The 18,403-nt window shown below is 40.6% G+C and overlaps 1 protein-coding gene across 22 annotated transcripts in view; it reads right to left on the reverse strand.

Moving 5' to 3' along the window:
* TMCC1 (transmembrane and coiled-coil domain family 1) overlaps window positions 1-18,403 on the reverse strand; it is a 191,856-nt gene that overhangs the window by 15,537 nt on the left and 157,916 nt on the right. For 21 of the 22 annotated variants that reach the window (XM_065550877.1, XM_024105000.3, XM_065550866.1 and 18 more), the window contains one exon: window positions 832-1,757. In XM_065550877.1, coding sequence (XP_065406949.1) covers window positions 832-1,361 — 530 coding nt within the window. In that variant the 5' untranslated portion in view covers window positions 1,362-1,757. Of the gene's footprint in view, window positions 1-831; window positions 1,758-3,892; window positions 4,117-18,403 lie in introns of those variants that run through there. The other variant, XM_024104998.3, reaches the window with a different exon arrangement.

The following is an 18,403-nucleotide window of genomic DNA, read 5'->3' on the forward strand; positions in this document are numbered from 1 at the left end:
GGAGTGAGCCTGCTCTCTGGTCATTTAGATGCTAAGTAATGCCCCAGGAGAAGCTGACTGGAGGCAACTAACTGATCAAGCTGGTGGGCTGGGTGGGGCAGAACTCAATTGGCCCCCTCAGACCAGGGCTAATAAAAGATATACAAGAAGGAAGTACAGCGGGAGAGAGGGAGGAACAGGGCTAGCTGAGTCAAGTCATACAGAGGCCTCAGAATGGGGAGACTTCTGTTCCCCTCAGGTCCTGCTGAGAGGGCTAAAGACCAGCCAATATTGTAAATAGGTGGTAGCATGGGAGATTGTGGTGATCTTGGTGAAGGGGATTTGAAATAAAGTTTCACTGAGAACACACCCAGTGGAGTCTGTGCAGTTTCTGAAGGGAAGAGGACAAGGGCATAGTGGGGCCCTGTTATAAGGGGCTGTGTCATAAAAGACTTCTTATTCTGTCTCCATCTGTTGGCTGGGAAGAATTATAATCGGAACATTTGGACTGGTACAGAAGATCACAGAGAACGTTTCCCTTGGTGAAGCTAACAAGCATTGCAGGGTGGCTTCCTGGAAATAGATATTTCCACCCAAAATATTCTAAAAAGATAAATGCAGATCTGCACTCACAAAAGCATTCCCACTGTCTCAATTTCTAACCCCGATTTCTATACTGGGAACATAATGATGGAATTTCCACTACACAAGTATACTCAGTTAGCATTGTCCTGGGAAAGGCACAATACATTGCCTGCCCTAAACTGTTTATAGTCTGCCGAGTGCTTTAGATTTTTACTGCTCTGTAACTCCTCAGTATTTAATATGGGGACTAATTAATAAAATGCCTACCTGTACCGCTCCTCTTGCAGAGCCTGCATTATTAACGAATAATCCCTCTGATAGTGAGCCTTAAGGTTCTCAAAGGATTCTTCCAGTCTTGCCTGTGTCTCTCGGATCTCTTGAATCTCATGTAGTATTGCATCAAACCCTGAGCTCTGCATATCCAGAGTGTTTGTTTTGGAGCTAGAAGCTCCCACTGGACCCCCTGTGGTGCTATTAGCTCCAACTGAACCAGATGTGGCACTTGAACAGTCCTCCTCACTACCATATTTTGGGCTTGACTGAAAGTTATGAATAACACCTAGAGTCTTCCCATCTTCCTGACCCTCTTCCAAAGAGTCCTTTAGATTAGCAATATTGTCCGCACTCCCAAATTTGTTCCTTATCAGGGAGGCAATCTCCCGGGGTTTGGAGACCACAGCCCCTGCTGCCGAATGTGTGGCTTGGGAGAAGCTGGAAAGCCCACCTTTAACACTGTCTACAACTCCTTCACTAAAGCCAGTGACCTTTGCTCCCACATCCTTCAAGCCCTGGTGCATATCCCTGAAGACATCCTTTGGCTGCCGAGGGATTCCATTTTGTTCAACCTCACGAAGCTTCCGATGGTAGTGCTCTAGCTTCTTCTGCAGCTGCAAAATGGTTTGGGCCGATTTCTGGTTCTTCTTCTCAAACACTTGCTTGATGCGGGCGCTCTGCTGCTTGTCAGCATTGTTGGCTAGTTTCAGGTATTCTGCCACATTGTCATCCCGGGCTGTTTGCTCAATTTTGATCTGCTCTGTCAACTTCAGTATCTTCTGCTGCAAATGAGTGATGGCCACTTTTGTCCGCTGTGGATCCGGGGTCCCATCAACAGAGTCTGCATTGATGCTGCCATCAGTGCTTGAGGCCACTGCATTAGGGGTTTGTGGTAGGCTGCTTACTTCTGACCGCTCGATCTAGACAAAGGGGGAAAGAATATGAAGGTTAAAAAAACATTGGCTCTCCTAATTCAAAACCCATCCACTTTGCTGGGCAGTAACAGTCAATGATCATAAACTGTATTCCAAGATCTTCAAAACTAAAAACTTTATTTAGAGTCATTGGTACTGCACAGAGAACTCTACAGTACACAAAGTTACTCTAACTTTGATTTTTAAAATCAGTCATTTCCATCTCATCACCCACATTTCATTTTTCCATTTCGCTTTAATTCCCATCCTACAATGTGGGGAGAAGAGCATTTGTGAGCCCTATGTTGTTCCTGGGCATCTAAAGGGATGATGCTCAAAAGCCACCTCAATCAATTGTGCTAAAAAATGATGCAGTCTTCAAAAAACCAACTGCTTAAGGAGGGTTTTTTTTGGCGGGGGGGGGGGGGGGGGAGGAGGAGATAGAAGTAGGGACTGATCTATAGGATGTAGTGTATCAATGCTGGGGGAGAAATACAAAGAAAGGAGAACAATGGTAGGCCAAAAGCCACATATTTCAAATACATTATACTGAACAGAGGCAATTCCTGACAACAATTTTTATTGCTGCAATAAATGCAAGTGACAACACTGCAATTCAGAGAACAAGAAATAAGAACTACTTAAGGTAGGCCATTGAAAATATGCACATGTATACTTCATGTTCTCAGCTCTGCAAAACGTGCTATTATCATAACAAGAAAGCATTCAAATCAAGTCCTAAAGTGAGTGCACACCCTCCTTCTCCTGCAGGGGGAACAGATCATGGCCTGAAATGCCAGCGTTTCAAAAATATAATTTACTTGGACTCTTTAAAACTCTTAATGCCTTGCAGTAAATACATTTTAAACAATTACGGGACAGAAAAAGTGCCAAGCCTTGTTTCCATTCAGAACAGGAACGGACCAGTGCCCTTGAGTTGAAGCATCACACTTTTCTTTCTGAATTCAGACTTTATTACTATATATTTTTTATTCTGCCAAGACTAAGACTGGTTTGGATCATACAATGAAATGAAGTGAGTGGAAAAACGAGCCGGGGCAGACTGTTTGCCATCTGCAAAAAAGTGCGATTGGTAACTATCCAACATACCAATAGCAATAAAAGTGAATGGGTAATTCTAAAGCATTTCTTCTCAGTACTAATAGCACTTATATACACATTAATGGCAATTTGCTTAGTAACCAGAAACAGACTCCAACATATTCGCCTTTGAAAAAATGTCTTAATGTTGAAGAAAAATAAAAGCATAAAATTTATTTTCACTACAGAATCTCCAATAACAACCCATGTTCTCAGTGTTTTTCCTGCCTCAGTCTTGTTTCCATTATCTGGTCCCTTTCAACATTCTTACTGTTTGTATGCACTTTGTAAGGGGACATCACAACACATCTCTAAGTGTAGAGCACCAATCACTAGTCTGTCCAAGACTTTTCACTTTAGAAGAAAAGGAAATTGACAACTCTTTGTAGTTAATCAAAAGAAACTAACAACTAACTGATGCACTGTTACAACTCTTCGAGGAAGCGGAAGCTGATTTTAATGTAGGCTAACATTTTTGAAAGTGTCAGATTTAGGAGTCTAGACCCATTTTCAAAAGTGACATGCATTTAGGATTCTGTTTAGCTCCTAAGTGCCTAAATCACTTTTGAAAATGAGACTGGCTCTTAAATCTCTTAGTAACCTTTGAAAATTCTACCTGGTATCTTTAAAATTGACTACCAAGTGTATACAGTATGTCTGTACACAAACAATGATTTTTTGAGAGACTACACGACTTTCGACCCCTACAGGCAGGTTTCCTTTAACATCTTTGAACAGGCATATTGATTTAAGCCATAAATGTTCACACTCCATGGATTTGCAGAGATGGCAATATATAGAAGCAGACACTGAAGTTATCCGCAGGAGGAAGCAATATAAGTTAATTCACAAAGCAGACATATACTGATCTACATTGGCAACAAAGTGCAAAAGGAGAATGAAGAAGAGTGTTTGTTACATTTAGCTTCCTAATAAAGTGGAAAATACTGAACCCTTAGAGCTGAAAATCTCTTTAGATTTTGCACTCCCTGCCCTCCACCCCGCAAGTACAAGAATGTGCTGTCTCTCATCTAGCCTACCTTGGCTTTTCTGAGCTGCAATAAATTTTCCCAGTGCATGGCTTCCACAAAGAAGAGTTAACATGCCTACAACCGCTCTACTAAAAGCCAAGCTCTTGTTCTGATCTGAGTCCAGCAAAACTAACCAACTGTCTGAAGGTAGCTCACTAGTCACTACCTGAAACCATGAATCATGTAATTACTCAGTAACTCCTCCCCTTCAAGAGGAAAGGCATTATCCCTGCATCAGGCTTGGGGGTGAGAAATAAAAACATGACATCATCCAAGGCATGAAAAAAATATTAAAGGGACAGCTCATTTTTATAGCATTCAAAGTAAAGCATTAATGCAATCCTGCACATGGATGGCAATATCCAAAAGCATGAATTTCCATCTTACCCACTGGACTCGGTTGTGTAATTATAGAAGAGCAATCCCATTTTCACATACAACCTAGCTCATAGCTGCTGCTTTGTATGGAGCAAAAAGTGCTAGAGATATAGACAATGCAAAAGTTTGCTCTTTCTACCAGTCATGCTCCTTCCCCACAGCTTATGCTGTAAAACAAGCGTCACACAAGACAAAGGTCATGACAGAGTCATGGCCATACAGAACAAATTACCTAACTCTGATAAGAGCAGTATTAATACAGCACTGCTGAAAGAAAGGTCACAGCACTGTTTATTCCTGCGTTTGCCATGCAGGACACAAGCATAAAACAAGTTAGACAAAGAGAAAACAATGGAAAACATGTTTAATTTAATTAGGGCTACTATTTTTTGCTGCTTCTGATGACAGCACTTGGCCCAAACTCCTGGAGGGAAGTTTATTTTATAAAGCCCATTACACCCTCTAGAAAATATTTATCAATGAGCAGGGCAATTATAAGCCTCCGTTTTCCAGACGCAGTTCTTTTCCTGCACAGCATTCAATACATTTCCTCGGTCACAGTGAAGAAACAGTGGGGAATGACACTCAAACAATGCAGCTTTTAAAACTCTCTTTCTTTGGAAGTCCAACGTTTTTCCTTAGAAGTCCCTGGGGCTGTGTATTTCAGGAACCTGGTTACTAGGTAAAATGTAACTCCTGCTCTGTCCCCTAGACTTGACTGCTTTCTTTATGCCAGAGGGCTTTTTCTTTCTCATTGCTCACTGTAATCTGTCCAGTGCTCTGTGCCTAGAATGTATCAACTTACTAGCCCCCTATTTTTATTGAAGTCTCTCATCTGAACACAAGGAAATTGTGGGATGTAAAGAAACAAATAACCATGAATAATACGAAAGCTCAAACAAAGGACAGATGAAATGTTTGCAAGAGTGAATTGCTTTGAGTTGCCATTGTTAACACAGCATTCCCAAACTGGCCTATCAGTTATTAATAACTAATAACGTCTACTTGTAACGCATTCTGGAGATTAAAAGTACTACATAATGTTCAATAAAGAGCACTTCCCTTGGACTACGCAATTTGTCCCCCCTTCCCCCTTTTTTTTTTTTGAGATGGGGACACTGAGGCTGAGGTTATGTGACTCAGGAATTTGGGCTCAGGGCTGGGAAACAAAACCATCCTTTTGCCACTCCCTTCATGTCCAGCATTTGTACAAAAGGAGGCAAACAGTGGTAACTTATCCATTTAAAACAATCTAATCCCTTTCTCATTCTTGAAACTTTGTTGTACAAGCTGCAGGAAAAGCAAACAACGAAAAGCCCATTTCATGTTTGTTTCTAGACTTTTTCACCACCAGGTTCTTATGCGCTAGTACAATGCGGCTGTGTTTGGTACAGTGTTTTATAAACTGCTTCCACTGGAATAAACAGAATCAGTGAAACATTTCTACTGGACTAAAGCGTTTAAAAACAAACCTGCATTTTGGGCTTCATGTGACCTTTAAAGCTCTACGTAAATAGGTTGTTAGATTTGCAAAGCATGGATCACAAACACTATAATGGTGCTCATTCTTTTCTCCCTGACTAGCCTGCTGACTGTCTTAAACACTTGGCAGCACTCCTCACTAGTCTATTTAGATAATTATTTTAATCCAATTTATATCTCAATCTGTAAACACCACAGGAAACGTTCCTGCATTCATTTTAAGAACATGCACTTTGTCAAGCACAAAAAAAAAATCTATTCGAATAGATAGATTTCCTCCCTCCATGAAGTTTAATATACCTTTGACACAATGCAGTATACATACAGTAAGTTGTAATAAATACCCTCCATTAGATAGGCAGCACTCTACTGCATTGTCATAACACAAATTAGTGCTGGGCAGGGTCACTAGCTAGTAACCTAGCACTGAAGTTCACTGTATTATTACACAAAATCTTGTCTAACATTTGGAAGTTAAAGTGTTTGACGTTTCATTTTATGTTCTAAAGGACTCTGGTTGCTGGAAACCTAGGAATATTATTCTTCAGTCTGGCGTGACTATGGAAATATCAGCTACTGACTGAAGCAACCTTAGTCATAGCAATTGCTTGGGAATCAAGAGGGGATACTTTTTTTTTTATTAAAGGTTTCTAGGCAGCACCAAGAGTTAGTATTAATCTGTTCTGCTAATGGCACATAGGTTAGCAATACTACACAGAGAATATTAAATCTCTGCGATACAGGCTTACATGTATTTTGGAAGAGTACATAATTAAGTTTCTCTCCTGGGAATTTGTGATTTTCATCAATCTTTCCTTAGGATTGTAGCTCTGATATCTAATTACCTAATCAAGCTGTATATCGAACATGGACCTTGTGCGGGATCCCCGACCGAGTCAACAAATACTTTATGTGCAGTTGTAGTTCAGTTTACAATTTCTCTCACTTGGTACTTCTGTAAGAATGTCAACACAGCCCAGTTTACTCAGCGTGTTGATATGATCTTATCACTCCTCTCAAATGCCTTATACAGCAGTTTTGCAGCTCCAGTGAGAGGAGTCTTTATTAAACTGTTCACAAAGATTTACCCTTATTGCTGGAGTAGGGAAAATACCAAGTGCATGTGAAAATGAAAAACTGAAAACTAATGCAAAATTCTCAGAAAATAATGGTTCTGAAAGAGATCAATTTCTTCCATAAATTAAGACGGTCTCTCTTAAGAGCATAAGGTGCAAAAAGTGAGCGGTTGTGGAATCTATCCAGGACATGAGACACAAACCTGTACAGAGCAACACAATTATGTTACAGTGGAGTCGCATCTTACACAGGGGTTAGGTTCTAAAGTCAGCGCGTAAGGCAAAAATCGCATAGTCAAAATTACCCTTGAAAATCCCTTAAATCGCCCATAAAGTATAGTATACTGTACATAGTTGTGTATACAACCCTGTATAGTAATATGTATAAATGTATAATGTATACAGTAATGTACAGTATATAATAAAGAGTACATATGCAAAATATAATTTTATAGTACTGTATTTTTAATTACAGGGTGTAATTACAGGGGGTCGTCAGGGCTTTATGTCGATCCAGGAAACGGAGGTGACGGAGAGCGAGTTGTAGATGAAGTGGTTGGCTCTGGTTCAGCTCGAGAAGTTGATTGCGTAGGCTCGTCTGCTGCTGGCTGTTTTTCCTTGAAAAACATGGTGACCGGCAACTGTCGCTGTGGTCTCTTGAGCTGCTCAAACTTTTCTTGATACGGTCTCAAATCGTCCGTAATACGTCGTGTGATTTTGAGGCTTCGTTCCATAGAGGGATCGTATTCAGAAATTAAATTATTCGAGTGTTTTGCTGCTTGGAACACTTCGGCAAATTTATGAAGATTCCAACTTGCTGGCTCTTCCTGTTCGTCGTCGTCATCTTCGTCTTCTGTAGATGATTTTATCAGTTCCTCTAACTTTTCGTTAGTCGATGTTTCTCTATGGCTCTCAATTAATTCTTCAATTTCTTCCTCAAGGATGTCGACGAAGCCATCACCACCCACTTGCCTGGCCACCTGAAAAATGTGTTTTACTTCTTTGTCAATGGTCGGGAAACCCTTAAGATCTTTCACATTCTTTCCATAGGTTTCGCCAACATGCATTGACTGTTTCAGGCTTGATTGCATTCATTGCCTGTTTAATATAAGTGATGCAATCGGCAATGTTGAAGGACTTCCAACACTATCACATTAAGATTGGGATCAGCATCCATAGTGCTACGTATCTGTGAGAATGTAAGCCTTGTGTACGTGGCCTTGAAACAGTGAATCATGCCTTGGTCGAGAGATTGGAGGATGGAGGTGGTATTGGGTGGGGAGAAAGATGACTTTAACGTAGTTATGTGCAAACCGGAGTGCCACAGGGTGGCCAGGAGCATTGTCTACAATCAGCAACACTTTAAAAGTCAAGTCCTTTCTCTTCAAGGTACTGCTTGACCTCCGGAATGAAACACTTATGGAACCAATCCAGAAATAATGCTGCCATCACCCAAGCCTTTTTATTTGATTGCCAGAACATAGGCAGGAGATTTTTGTTCTTGCCTTTTAGGGTACGGGGATTTGCAGCCCTCTAGAGCAAGCCTGGCTTTATTAAATGCCCAGCCGCATTGCCACAAAACAATACAGTCTTTAGCTGCTTTGAAGTCAGGGGCTTTTCTTTTTGATTTCAAAATGTAAGTGCGGTTGGACATTTTTTTCCAGAAGAGCCCAGTCTCGTCAGCATTAAAAACTTGTTCCGGAAGATAGTCTTTTTCTTCTATGATTTTCTTTAATTGTTCGGGGTAGGCTTTTGCTGCCTCTTCATTGGCAGATGCAGCTTCACCAGTAGTCTGCACGTTTTTAAGACTGAAGCGGTTCCTACAGCTGTTAAGCCAACCTTGGCTGGCTTTGAATTCCTTCTCATCAGAAGGCTGTCCCTCTTCGGCGGGAGGTTTGAACAGCGCGTAGAGGCTAAGAGCCTTTTCGTGCAACGTGTTGCCATCGATCGGCACATGTTTACGATTCATGTCTTCCAGCCATAAGTTTAATGCCTTTTCAGTCTTCACTAAAGTTTTATCACGCACCTGGCTTGTCACCTTAGCAGTTATTGGAGCACTTGATGCCACGGCTTGATTAATTTCTCTCTCTCTAATCTTGATGGCACGGATGCTAGATTCGTTGCGGCCATATTTACGCGCCACGTTGGAGACCGACGTACCGTCTCTCAGTAAGTTCAATACAGCCAGTTTTTCCTCCAGCGTTGGAACAGATCGCTGTTTCTTCGGTTGAATATCAGATGAAGTAGTTGGCTTGAGTTTAGGGGCCATGTTGAACGAAAAATATGCATCTTTAAACACTAGAATCACACTCGGCACGGTGAGATGCTCACACTATGAGAGGCATGCGGGAACCGACACTGACTGAGTGAACAGCAGATTCATGTCTCACATCTCATGCTCACTCCAGGGCATACGCTCATTGGGTGGAATTGCCCGCACTATTTACAGGTATCTTGTTGTTTTTCTTTTTTTTGCCGAGCGCATATAGTTGAATTCGCGCAAGTTAAATGCGCATATGATGCGGCTCGCCTGTATTTTTCACAAATCAGCTTCTCCCCAAGCTGTGTTTTTACTATAACCATAACAACAATTTGCACATTTCAATGCAATGAAACAATATGGGATGTTAAACACTATTTTACTATAAAAATAATTTCACTAGATTTTGGTGCACTGTAAGCGGGTTCCACTAGGGGATGCTCTAAATCATTCTAATGCCCCAACTTCTTCCTCTAACACTCCAAGTTGGTTTTCTTTCAGGGAGAGAACGTCAGTGGTGGAACTTCATAGTGAAATGTTGGGTCGTTTTCTTTTCACCAGCCTGATCAAGATTCCTTAGGGTTTTAAGGCCTTGTTTACATGGGGAAACTGACTGCAACAGCTACAGCAGAATAAAATATTCCAGAATAGCTGCCTGTGTGGACACTATTCTGGACTGAAATTGATTTTTTATTGTAGTATAGCTAGTCTGGTCAAGAAACTCACAACACTTGGCAAAACCTGTATCCTTCAGAACACTGGGGAGTTCTGGTGTCCAAAACTAATGATTTAGGATTACTAAAAAAAAATCTACCCTGGGTGGATGCTATGGGGATGCTGGTGGATGGAATAGAATATGTTCAATGTGAACACCTGAAAGTAAGTTAACATTCAATTGCTCATATCTCCAATGTGTTTCCCCAATGTCCTAATAAGTCAGTCCAGACAGGCTAGTATGACCTCCTACCAGCATATGAAGACAAGAAATGTACTGACAGCTGTTTTGTCCCCATTATTAAAAGGGGACCGGGCCACGTGAGGACCTCAGTTCTTTCCCTACCTCCTAGCAGGTGGAGATTGTCTTCTGGATGCCTTAGCTAAAGAGTTTAATTCATTGTTAATTCCCTCACTGTTCAAATTGCCAGGATTACTCCCCTGCAAGAGTTTTTCTACATATCTACTCCACAGTGCAGAGCCTATGAAGAATCAGTTTTTTCCCCTCCTCCCCCCAGTCTTTCTATAGATTATATATATACAGAGTCTTATTTACAGTGTGGTGGGTCTTCTTAAAAAACCTTGGTGGGAACATTACACACACACACACAGGTACCTGCTGACTCATTGAAAATCCAGACTTACTTTGTTTCCAAGTAGGGCAGCTGGCTTTAAGCCAGTAACAGCAGTGCTCCGGGCACACATGGTTTTAGGAGCCGTTTATTGCAGCTTCTATTCCCTCTTCTCTGCTTGAAGCTTTGAAAACGTGACCGAGAAGTGTCGTGTTTCTTAGAATAAAAAAAACTAGGGCAAGGTGAGAGAGGATCTGGCTGTTGCAAAGGGAAGGATGACTCTGCTGGGAGCAGCTCTGGGAAGGTGCATAGCTAGTTTCTGAGCAGACTGGACTAGTCATGTCTCCTGATGATCAAGATCTCTCCTTACATGATAAACATTCACAACAACTAAACATTCAAGTGTTTGCACTGTACCGCCTTCTCCCCCTCCCCCCCAAAAACACCCAGCGTCTCCCCACCCCCTGAAAAAAACCAACAACCCACACCACAGAATCAGAACAGAAGTCATGAGTCTGATTTCCTGCTGAAACTTCCCCTCTCTAATGAACAAATTCATTAAAGTACATTTAAGACAATGGATACACAGTAGGTGGAGAGAGAATCAGAGGATTGGTATTGAAATTCCTAGTAGCCAAGAGCTAACAAATTCACAAGGAATAGACAGACTGACTTCTTTCCTCAAAGCATACAGGAGGGTAGAGACTCTTGGGATCCACTGATGGTTAAGAGGCAGTCAATCCATTAGTAAAGTGAGAGCTGTAATCATCACCTTTAGGGGAACAAAAATTAAAGAGGCGAAAACTCCTCTGATCAGGTCTACACTACGGACCCATATCAGTATAACTACATTGCTCAGGACTGTGAAAAATCCTCAACCCATAGTGATGTAGTTATACTGACCTAACCCCTCCTCCCCCCAGCCCGTGTAGACAGCACTAGGTCTCCTGTTGACATAGCTATCACCTTTCTGGGAGGTGGATTAACTAGGCTGATGGCAGAAGCTACAGGAGCATCTTTACTAAAGTGGTGCTGCTGTAGCACTGTACGTGAAGACAAGCCTTTTTCATGTTTGACTGAATCGCCAGCCTACGGCTCTTGAAAGAATCATGTCTGCAGTCACAACTCCTCACGTTGTAATCTCATCTATTCCCCAAAACAAAGGTGGTTAGGGTCAGATCAGTAGCTAGCACTACTTAACCAGGGCCTCAGAGTCATGGTAGCGACACCTGGAGTAGCAGTCTTTCAGGTGAAATGTAAAAGTGTGGTCCTGACCACTTATCTTTAGAGCTCCCATGGTAAAGTTCTGCAGTAGTTAAAACTGACAACCAAATGTTCAGTGTGAGTAATTACATTCTGCCTCTCTGAATTTCCCCTGCAATTTCAACTGTTGTGTAGTGGCACTGTGCTATGAGTTGACACATTCTTTTAAATGCACTTTTAGGCGAAGTCTTCACTGCCAAAAAGATAGTGTATTTTTTAAACAAGGTGGGATAGCTAATACTTGTTGCCCTGAGGTTTAAAAACAACGACAATGAAGCCCAAAAACCAACAAAACAAACTTTTTTTTAAGTCATGAAGACAAAGCCTGTGAAAGTAGGAGACAACATACAAAACCAACAGTTATTCTATTCTTAAGAGATTACCTGCTTTTAGAGAGAACAAAGTATTACCATAAAATCTGATAAAACTTGTTTCTTTGAAAATATTTTATTCATTACAATAGACAGATTTATCTTTCCACCTGTATAAATCACATAGCCCATTTTCTATATGCAATTAGAAATGCAGGTGTCCCCAGGGAACAGTAAGGTTTGTGTATATAAACTCAGTTTTTAAGCTGGTTTTAATTAGCTTTTTACAGCAACAAGGGGAAAAGATATGCTGCAATCCCATTCCTGGGAATCTGGCATAGACAGACAGATGGGGGTGTGGGGAGATAGACAGAAAAATGCCAAGATATGGTACTAAAATAATCAGTTATCTGACATTAGTCAAAAGACCACTGATGTCCAATAGATTGAGTGCTTTCATCATCTTAAAGATTTAAAGTACCCTGGACAAGAAGAAAGTGGCTATGACTGAATTCTAGCAAAGCTGAAATGATTGCATTAGACAGGCATTGTAAATAAACAGCAGCAGCTTTCTGATTTTTTGGCAGAGAGTTTTCAGAGGGCGAGTGCAGGACACACTATCAATGTGTATGTGTGTTGATGTTTTTTTATTAGGGCTGTAGAGGATCAGGAGTCAATTGTGGCCAGTGTCATTACCATTGCCACCACCTGACTAAGACACTTCCTCTTGCATTCTGATCTGGTTACTGTGAGGCATGTGTCTGCAGTATTATGCATGAGTCACTATATGGGACTAACCTCCTCACAGTCCCAAGCAGCTGCTACAGGAGGTAGAAACAAGGCAAAAGGAAATTCTGTTTACCTACTGCTTTTCTGTGTACTAACTGCTGGTTGGAACATGGGTAAACTGTAAGGTTCCAAATGGATTCAGACCCAAGTATGTTAATGCCTAGCTCTTATCTGGAGCTCTCCAGACATTTTATAAATGAGGTCAGTATTATCCCATTTTACATAAGGGGAAACTGAGGCACAGAGGGGCAAAGTGACTTGCACAAGGACATCCAGCAGCCCACTGGCAGAGCTAGGAGTAGAACAGTCTCTTGAATCCCAGACAAGTACTCTAACCATGAGGCCACACTGACCTCCTGGATGTTCCATATATTATTTTAACCTTTAAGAACACTGAGAACAGGGCTATTTATACTGAGGTAGGTTAAAGAGGAAGAACAGGTACAGCTGTATCTCAACTCTCCTGGCATTTCTGAGCTTGAAAAATCCCTCTGAGCTTGAGAAATGACACTTTATAAAGGGTCTCACGTTTATTTAAAATAAAACATATACCAGGCATGGTTCTCTGATTTAGCTTTAGTTGCTTTGTTCCATTTTAATATCAGTATTTCTTATTTTGGCGAGCAATGTTCCTTAAAAAGAGAACTTTTCACATCTTACTAATTACATAATACAGTTAATGAAAAACAGGCAACATTAGATATCCATTCAACAAACCTCAAGTGCTACATGAAGTGGTGTTGATCTCTTTGAAGATGTCACTGTTCCCTTTGAATGAGTAATGAACCAATACTCTAGTATGGCTCTAGGGTGTGCTGTGCTGTGCTTCTGGAGGTGCAGTCTCACCATAGGTGTAAGACTGAAATCCTGACAGCCCGTGGTTGCTGAAAATACCATAACACTTGTTGCAGATTAACAAGAGTTAACCCCAATGCCCTGTGCTAAATTCCAATTAGTTTTTGTAGCATTCCTAACATAGGACAGAAATAACAGCATCTATCCCATATATGACGGTGCATCTCTATTTGACCATCCAACTACATACTGCATGAAAAAGCACATAGTAATCCTTCTCAATGGGAGGAGATATGCAAATACCAGGGATTACTACAAATCAGCTTCAAAACACACAATTAAATATAATTTGTGATCAACAGAAGGAAGACAGGTTCTTCCCTTAGTTGAGCAATAGTTGGATTAAGATGGTACCAGCCCTAAAGACATCACATTTCTAAGATTAACAACATGTGAGAAAGAAAGAAAGAAAAACTGTCAACCTCCCTGCTAGAAGTTTTAAAATTGTGGTCTACAGACCACAGGTGGTTTGAAGAGAGCTGGCTGATCACATACTGCTTCCTCATTTGCCGCTGCTAAATTGAATTAAAAGACCGCTCAAATATATTAAATGCTTTCCTAATATTACTTTTCCATGCAGGCAATTGCTGTATATGCCACAGGGATGTTATGCAACTGTGAATGGTAGTAAAGGTACTCCATAAGATTGTGAAAGGAAAAGCGTGTGGTTCACATTATGTGTGTTCTTAATATGAAAAAATCTGAAAACCTCTGATCTATGGAAACAGTTAATCTCAGCTCTGCAAGGCTGGCACAAATAACCACATTCAAAAGTAAAAGTAAAACAAACTTTATAAGCCACCAGGAAGTCTTTGACATATGCACCGAGGCTAGTACATTGTCCATCCTAGCTGAAGTCAGGGTCACTTGTGTAATAAAACCCTTCTCTTCAGTCCCAATTGCATTCCACAGAGAAGTAATGAGGAGGTTACTTACCTGTAATTGGAGGTTCTTCAAATGTGTGATCCCTATCTGTATTCCACTGTGTCCGAAGTTGGAGAATTTGTGAGCCAGGTGCATGCATGGACCAACAGACATTACTTTCAAATTCTCCGACTCCGGATGCATAGTGTGCAGGCGTAGCCCTCTCAGTGGACTACAATAGGGACCATCACTTGAAGCAGCAGCATTTTTCCTGCAAGATTTCACTTTGTGAGAAGCCTTCTTTGTATTAATTATTATTATTATTATTATTAATCTCAATAAAAAAATGTCAGATTGTGCTTTGGTGCTCCATCTACTCAGATTCTAAGTCAGAAATGCAAATAGTCTGAGGGGACATTATGGCTCACCCAAAGTGGTTTGAGAAATTCTTTGGCTACTTCAGCGTTTATTCAACAGTTAGCCTTTTGCTAGAGCATGGAAGATACCCCAGTTGGTATCCATGACAGATAGGGTTGCAACAACCTACAGGCTAGGCATTGTGTTGGTGCTCTGTGATATCAAAAAAGGATAATCGGAAAATGTCATGAAGGTGGCTGGCTTCAGATGGAATAGGACAATTAAGGTGCATTCATGTGTGCAACAGTGAAACATCAAAACTGAACACAGCCCTGGTCTGAAGGCACAACACAGTAGGTGTGACACTTCTAGATTTTAATGGAAACAATATTCACATGAACTACAGAAGAGCAGCTTTGTTAGTGTAAGGAGCTATTCAAAGTCTCACATTTTTATTTCACTTTTTTAATGCTACATCTGCTTCTTGGAGGCTGCTTATTAAATCTGCACAAAATATCTCTAAAAGTCCAAGGACCCCCCATCACAAGTCTTTGTTTGTCCAGTGCAGAACTTCACACATTCTCAGTCACCAGCCTTCCGGTTCATTGTTTATGAAACACCCAGACTTAATCATTCTTAGATTCTCCATACACATCAAGGAGGGGCCCTACAGTATAGATGTAAATAGTGGGTATGAATGAGGAAATTTCTGTTAACATGCAAGTCTGGATCACTGCAAGAACAGGTTGAAGGTCCAGAAAATGATAAAGTCAATGATTCACGGAGACATTCTTTTAACAAGGTTTTCCACACAATGCAAAGGAACATACACAATCATATCTTAAGGCAAACTGCTGACAGATGTACGGTGAAACAGGAGTTCCTAAAGGCTGAGTCTTCAGCACCCCACACATTCTTTACAGCTCCACGCTAGAACATATTCCATTCCACTTATACAGAGGAGCCTTCGGTAAGTCAGCATCTAAGAATTGTTTTGAGCAACTCCCATTATGATCTTTACATTCAAATTCTCAATATATTCAGATCTAGAAGACAGAGCTTGCTAAATCAGACATGTGAACAGAAGCATAGACATGAGAGCCTTGCTAGTATTTTTAATACTCAGGCTAGTCAGTCAGGTCTAATTGGCATTAACAGGACCTCCCATAAGCAGTAGCATTCTTTGCCTGCAGCCAACTGTCCCTCACGGAGGTATGAAGTTCTTTCCTATCTTAGAAAAAGAAAAATCAGAAAAATTGCTTCCAATTTGATTCTTTTGCTTGCCCCAGCTACATAGTATGCGGGACCAACAACTTAGCACCAAGAGGAAATGGCTTTGTAATTTATTCATAGAAACTAAATGACCACTAAAGCAGTTCTATTGTATATGGTGCTTTACATCTTCAAAACACTATATAGATATTAATCACGCCTCAGTATCTCTGCCTGGTAAACATTTATCACCACCAATTTACAGAAGGGGGAATGACAGAAGGTACGTAACTAACCAGGGGCATAAGGACTACTTGCCCATCTACATTATAGGCAAAAATTTTAATAGCACTTAAATGAACTATGAGATGTAGGCTCCTAAGTGTCTAAATCACTTTGAAAATAGGACTTAGGCAACCTACAGTTTTAACTGTTGCGGGAGCCAGTTACAATATAGCTGTCCTGACCCAGTCAATAACTGGTTCTATTTTGTAATGTAGACGTGCCCTAACTTGCTGGTTTAAGTGACAGAGTAACCAGCTTTATTTTCCATAGATTTGCAATGTACGAGAGTTCCAGAAAGGGACCAATATTTGAGCATTAGTAAGTGAAATGAAAGAAAAAAAATGTTTAATGTTGCTACTGCCATGACGTTACCTGTCTGATCAGAAAGAATTACCTGTGGTGTCAATTACCACACAACCAACACATTTCAAATTTCTGCAGCTTTACTTAGTGCACTAACACACAAACACACCCCACAAACCAACCAGCACACCCCACAGTAAACCTGGTTATTTCCTGGCTTGTTGAGGTCTACAAATCTGGTACCCCTTGGAAGATTCTATATTTTTCTCACTTCCCACTTGGCTGAAGCCCTGTATCTTGGTCACCATTCTTCTGGTCTAAGACTGGAATGGACTCTTTTAAGAATCAGTCACTACTAGTTGCTAAAAGGGAACAGTTGAGTGACAAGAAACACCTTCTCCCTGAGGAATATATATGGTTCAACCAATGCCCAAGAAGCAGAAGCAGGTGGGGTGTGTGGAAAGGGATGAGACAAAGGTGGATATTTATTATGTAGGTGCTATATAGACATAGGATGAGACATGGTCCCCACTCTAAGGAGAGAGGAAAGGGCACAACATACAAGTGTTCAACAGGTGATTATTCACACACTTTACATTTTTAAAAATGATTAAAACTACCTCCAAATACCCCGCCATTGAGGCATGATCAGACAGTTTGACTTCTTGTAGGTGTCACAGTAGAAGTGGGTCTTCAGGAAGGTCTTGAATGCACAGAGTAATGATTTGGTGGATCAATTCAGAAATGACTTCCCATATGTAAAGAGGAGTGTGGAAGAAAATCACTGGTGATAGGCGGACAAGTGGGACATTAAGACTGGCATCATAGGCAACAGATTACAAGAATCTAGAGGTAGATAAATGAGGATAGAATTATGTGCAGGGCCTTGAAGGAGCTTAATCTTTGAGAGGAAAGAGGAAGAGATCGTAATAGACACTGCCAGAGCAATGGACAAGGAAGATTATCTTAGCAGCTGCTTTTTTTTTTTTTTTTAAATCAACCGAAGGGAAACCATGTGGATGTCAGGAAGTCCAGGGAGCAGGCGGTTACACTAATAAAAACAGGAGAGGAGGTGGATGAATTTTAATTATAGGGATGGTTATCTTGAAAACAAGTCTATTTATTTGAAATACAGGGTATAATCATAGGAATGACTACATAAAATGGCATTCTTTTCACTCATTTCCGTTTCCCCTGTGTATCTGAGACGTATTTGCTTAATTTACTGACAAAACAAAGCTTACTGCTGCTAGCTTTGCAGAGCCAGTACAGTCTATTTTGTCTCACACATCAACCTGCTATCTAATAAACTAATGCAGAATATTAGTGGTGAATGTATAAGGCATAGTAAAGAACAGAGCTTGGTTTTCAGATTGCAGGCTGCAAGTTAAATTTGACTTGTAAAATGAGTGAGCAAATTCGATATGGAATTGAATAAATATCCAACTTCACAAGGTCATTTTTACAGGATCATTTTACACAGTACAACCACACTTAAAACAAGGGTTTGTCCCCCTTTAAAGAGGAGTCTTTGTTGAAATCTAATTTGTCTTGTTATGTAACCATTTAATAGATCTTTTCTATTGCAATTCATCTCTGACAAAGTAGTCATTTTGAAGGGTTCAACTATATTTCCATACTTTTTTTTGTTTGATACATGGAGAACTTAATTTTAGAAATTGTTTCTTTCTTTTGCAGATATAACTGTCATTTAACGGAGCTCCACAGTAACCAAAAGCCATTCCCTAACCTTATTTCTGGGTTAATGTAATCAACAACTTGTACTAAAAGATAAATAT

The sequence above is a fragment of the Chrysemys picta genome, chromosome 7 (genome assembly GCF_011386835.1).
Source record: "Chrysemys picta bellii isolate R12L10 chromosome 7, ASM1138683v2, whole genome shotgun sequence".
NCBI lineage: Eukaryota > Metazoa > Chordata > Testudines > Emydidae > Chrysemys > Chrysemys picta.